Consider the following 4241-nt stretch of genomic DNA (forward strand, 5'->3'; position numbering starts at 1 on the left):
TCTGTGGATTTTTCACCAAATATCCACTGTAAAGTAGATTTTATTTATCTTTTCAACCTATGTTCTTATTCAGATCCACAGGAAGAGCAAGTCAGGAGATCTACTTGTTCACATGAAAAACTTGAATTGTTTCTCTGGAGGCAAAGTAACAAAAGCAAATTAGATGTGTAAATATTCAAAGCCATTCTGCATAAAATAATGCAAGTTTCTTAGCACCATTTGAGAATTTCCTGGGAATTGGTGTGTGGCCCTCTTTAGAGTGCTTGAATAGCATGCACAAGGTCTTGGGTTCAATCACCAGCCCATTATAAAGAAAGAAAAACATTCTGGCCCTTTCCAATGCACTACTCAATCCATTTGAATTATAATTCTCCAGGTGAGTCAGAGAGTTACTCCACAATAGGTGTAAATGTAATCTATTGGCTCCATGGAGACTTTTGATGATTTAAAAGAACATTTAAAAGGAACATACTAAGGTACAAATCTGGCAAAACATAAATATAACTTCCATTCAATGCAGTATTGACACTTAAATGCATTCCATGGGCATATATGATAATTAAGACATGTCTCAGCTTTCTTCCGATTTAGTGATTCATGACTAAACTGATTGCTATATTCCCTTTGGAAATGAGTATACTTAGAATTCCTCATTCTTTCAGTGCCTGGTCTGAGAATCTCTCCTTACTTCTTTCTCGTCACTCTCAATGTTTTCCCTAGTATGCTCTGTCTCACTCCCTTAATAAATGAATTCAGGACAGTATTTCATCTATGGTCTCCCTGACTTTGGCTCACAGATGTTAAGTAAATGTTGGCCCCCACACATTAAGTAAACTTCCTAGGAGAAAAGTTGAACTCCTAGGTCAGTTTCCAAGGCCCATCTTGACTTGCCATTTCCTGAAGACTTTTCCATAACCAAAATTTTCTTTTCTCACATGATTTTTCTTTAACATTTTCTCATTCCATTCTCTTTGTCTGAGATGCTCTTTCTCCTTGTTTTCCCATGGAGAGCATCATCTTACTCTTTGGATTTTGGGCTTGAAATCTTACTTGTGTTCCTCTCCAGACTCTATCAAGTATCTCTATTGTATCCTTTCCTTTTCTTCTCCTATGTCTTCTCTCACACTTAAAAACAAACTCCTAACTATAGGAATCCTGTCTTTCATACTCTCTACTCTATGGTTAGCAGTTAACCTCAAGCACAGAACAGATAGTTAATAAATAGTGTCCTATGCTGCACAGTGATGTTCTAGCTAGAGGGGGACAGCATACATGATAAGGGTCCCAGGCAATTATATTGGATTTGAAAGTTTTTGAACACCCTGTTGCCACCATTGCCACTATAACGTCCTAGTGCTGTGATTTACTCACATATTTGTGATTATGGGGTGGTGTAAACAAGCTACTGCACTATCTCTTTTATTAAAGTTTAGCAAAGTTCAGGTTATGTACCACAGTACATAATACTTGATGGTGATAATAAATCACTTTGTGACTGATTCATGCATTTAATATTCTTTTAATTGCTATTTTAGGGTACACTACATTTACTTACATTTTTAAAAACTTGCTATGCAATAGTATGCTGTGCCATTAGGTCAGTACCCTCATTCGTCTCATCTTTCTCTTTCTTTTATCACCCTCTCTCTTTCTCTCTCTGTATTTTTGTTTTCCTCTCTCTTTTATGCAGTGATTCAGATGGAAACAAGGGTCTCATGTATACTTGGCAACTGCTCTACTACTGAGCTATACTACCAGTCTTTATCATGTCTGTTGATCATATCCATGTCCAGTGATTGACCTACTTCATCTATGCTTAAATAAACACACTCTTTGATATTCACACAATGACAAAATCATCTCATGATGCACTTCTCAGAATCTATCTCTGTCATTAAACAATGTGTGACTACTTGCTAAATTCTAAATGGATTTTAGACTAGTTGGATGTGCTAGTCACACATACTCAGAAAGATCACAGTATTTGGAGCAATAGCTACAAGGCCAAAAGAAGTTACTTTTGAACTTGTGCAATTCTAAATTCAAAGTTGCTACACTTTTAACACATACAATTCCAAATTTTAGGTTCTAGTCACTGGATTTCCCCTAGGGTCTTTGTGGTCAGGTAGATGAGGTAAACTTTCTATTGATGACCTTCTTCAGGGCCCCCTTCAGGTCTCTGTTCCTCAGGCTGTAGATAAATGGGTTCAGCATGGGGGTCACTACTGTGTACATTACTGCAGATGCCTTCTCCTTCACAACTGTGTGGACAGAGACAGGACACAGATAGACACCAATGGTGGTTCCATAAAAAAGGGCTACCACAGAGAGGTGGGAACTGCAGGTAGAAAATGCCTTCTTCCTACCACCTGCAGAGGGAACTTTCATGATGGCTGCAATGATGCGAGCATAGGAGGCCAGGATGCAGACAAAAGGTGTGGCTATCACCATCCCTGCCACAATGAGCACAAAGATCTTGTTCACTGATGTGTCTGTGCATGAGAGCCGGAGGAGAGGGGTGAGGTCACAGAAGTAGTGGGGCAGCTCATGGTCATGGCAGAAAACCAGACGTGTCACCAAGAGGATGTGGGTGAGGGAGATGAAGCAGGAAAACACCCATGGTCCACCAGCCAGCAGTCCACAGAGGCATGGGTTCATGATGGTGGTGTAGTGTAAGGAGTGACAAATAGCAATGAACCTGTCATAGGCCATTATGGCTATTAAGACACTATCCATGATTCCAAAGAAATGGAAAAAGTACATCTGGGTCAGACAGCAAGGATAAGAGATGGACTTGCTCTTAGTTTGAATATTCACCAGCATTTTGGGGACAGTGCTGCTGGCAAGGCAGAAATCAACCAAGGAGAGGTTGGCCAGGAAAAAGTACATAGGAGTGTGGAGGTGGGAGTCTGAGCTAATTGCCAGGATGATTAACAAGTTGCCCACGACTGTAATCATATACATGCAGAGGAACAGAGAAAAGAGGAGCGTATCATGCTCTGGCTTTTCTGAAAGTCCCAGGAGGATGAATTCAGATGCACTGCTTTGGTTCTTTGTTTCCATGTGTATGATTCCTCTCGTAATGTTAAAATGGGAAGTGTCATGGATGCTATGGAGATAATTTGGAAGGTTAGACGAGAGCATACCCCAGTTCTCATCTGGGCTAATTGCAACACCTTGAGCCATAGACAAAGCTTGAATTATAATTCATCTTTCAAAGCTTTCAAGTTTCAGAACCCTCCCATGAATATTCCCATTTCATGCAAAGATTGACAGTGTATCATGCTTGCACCCTTGCAGAAAAACTACTGAAGGATGTACTTCAACATAAACAAATTGATTCCATAAAGAAGTGACATCCCAGGCTAACTCATTGGCCAAGAAATTGGTCTATAGGTAGAAATATTATGATAAAATACTGAGTTATATATACTTAGTTATATAAATGAGATTGCAGGTGTAAAGAAGATGGATTAAGGAGTAGGAATGAAGCTTATTGCGAAGGCACCTTCTTAGAATGTAAGAGGCCAATAGGTTCTACTCACAGCACCACAGAGAAAGAGAAGGTGGATAAAAACACTGGAAAAGCAACAAACATATGAGAAAATGCTAAATATCATCAGGCATGAGGGAAATACAAGTCAAAACTATAATGAGATTCCATCTCACCCCAGTTAGAACAGAACCACTATTACCAAAATAAAACAAAGAGCAAGATCAACAAAAACCAATGTTGGTTGGGATGTGGAGAAAAAGAACCTGTAAACACTGATGGTGGGAAAGTAATTTAATACAACTACTATAGAGAACAGGATGTTATTCCTCAAAAAAACTAAAAATATGGAGCACTGAAACCTGTTGAAGTCATTTCAAGAGTGGGGCTGGAGAAGAGGGAAAATAATGGGGAGGATGAACCAAAGCAGGTAACATTGTATGCATACACAGAGATGAATTTGAATTTGCATATATATTGAATGCACTACAACAATGAATTTGTTGTGCAACTTTTATATACTATAAAACATTAAAGTATTCAGCCATTCAAGATGAAAAAATAAACTAAATATAGATCTATGTTATAATCCAGCTGTACCATTCCTTAGTATATACCCAAAGGAAAGTAAGTTAGCACAAAATAGAGACACATGCATGTCCTTTTTTGTCATGGCATTCTTCACCATAGTGTAGATATGACATTAGTCTAGGTTCTCATCAACCGATGAATGAAAAGAAAATATGGC

General features: G+C 38.7%; 1 protein-coding gene across 1 annotated transcript; it reads right to left on the reverse strand.

Moving 5' to 3' along the window:
• Window positions 1–2121: 2121 nt before the first annotated feature.
• On the reverse strand, window positions 2122–3063 carry LOC109699765 (olfactory receptor 1M1). Its single transcript, XM_020184627.1, has one exon. The coding sequence runs from the start codon at window positions 3061–3063 to the stop codon at window positions 2122–2124; it is 942 nt and encodes a 313-aa protein (XP_020040216.1).
• Window positions 3064–4241: the final 1178 nt, after the last annotated feature.

This window comes from Castor canadensis, chromosome 14, assembly GCF_047511655.1.
Source record: "Castor canadensis chromosome 14, mCasCan1.hap1v2, whole genome shotgun sequence".
Taxonomy (NCBI): Eukaryota; Metazoa; Chordata; class Mammalia; order Rodentia; family Castoridae; genus Castor; species Castor canadensis.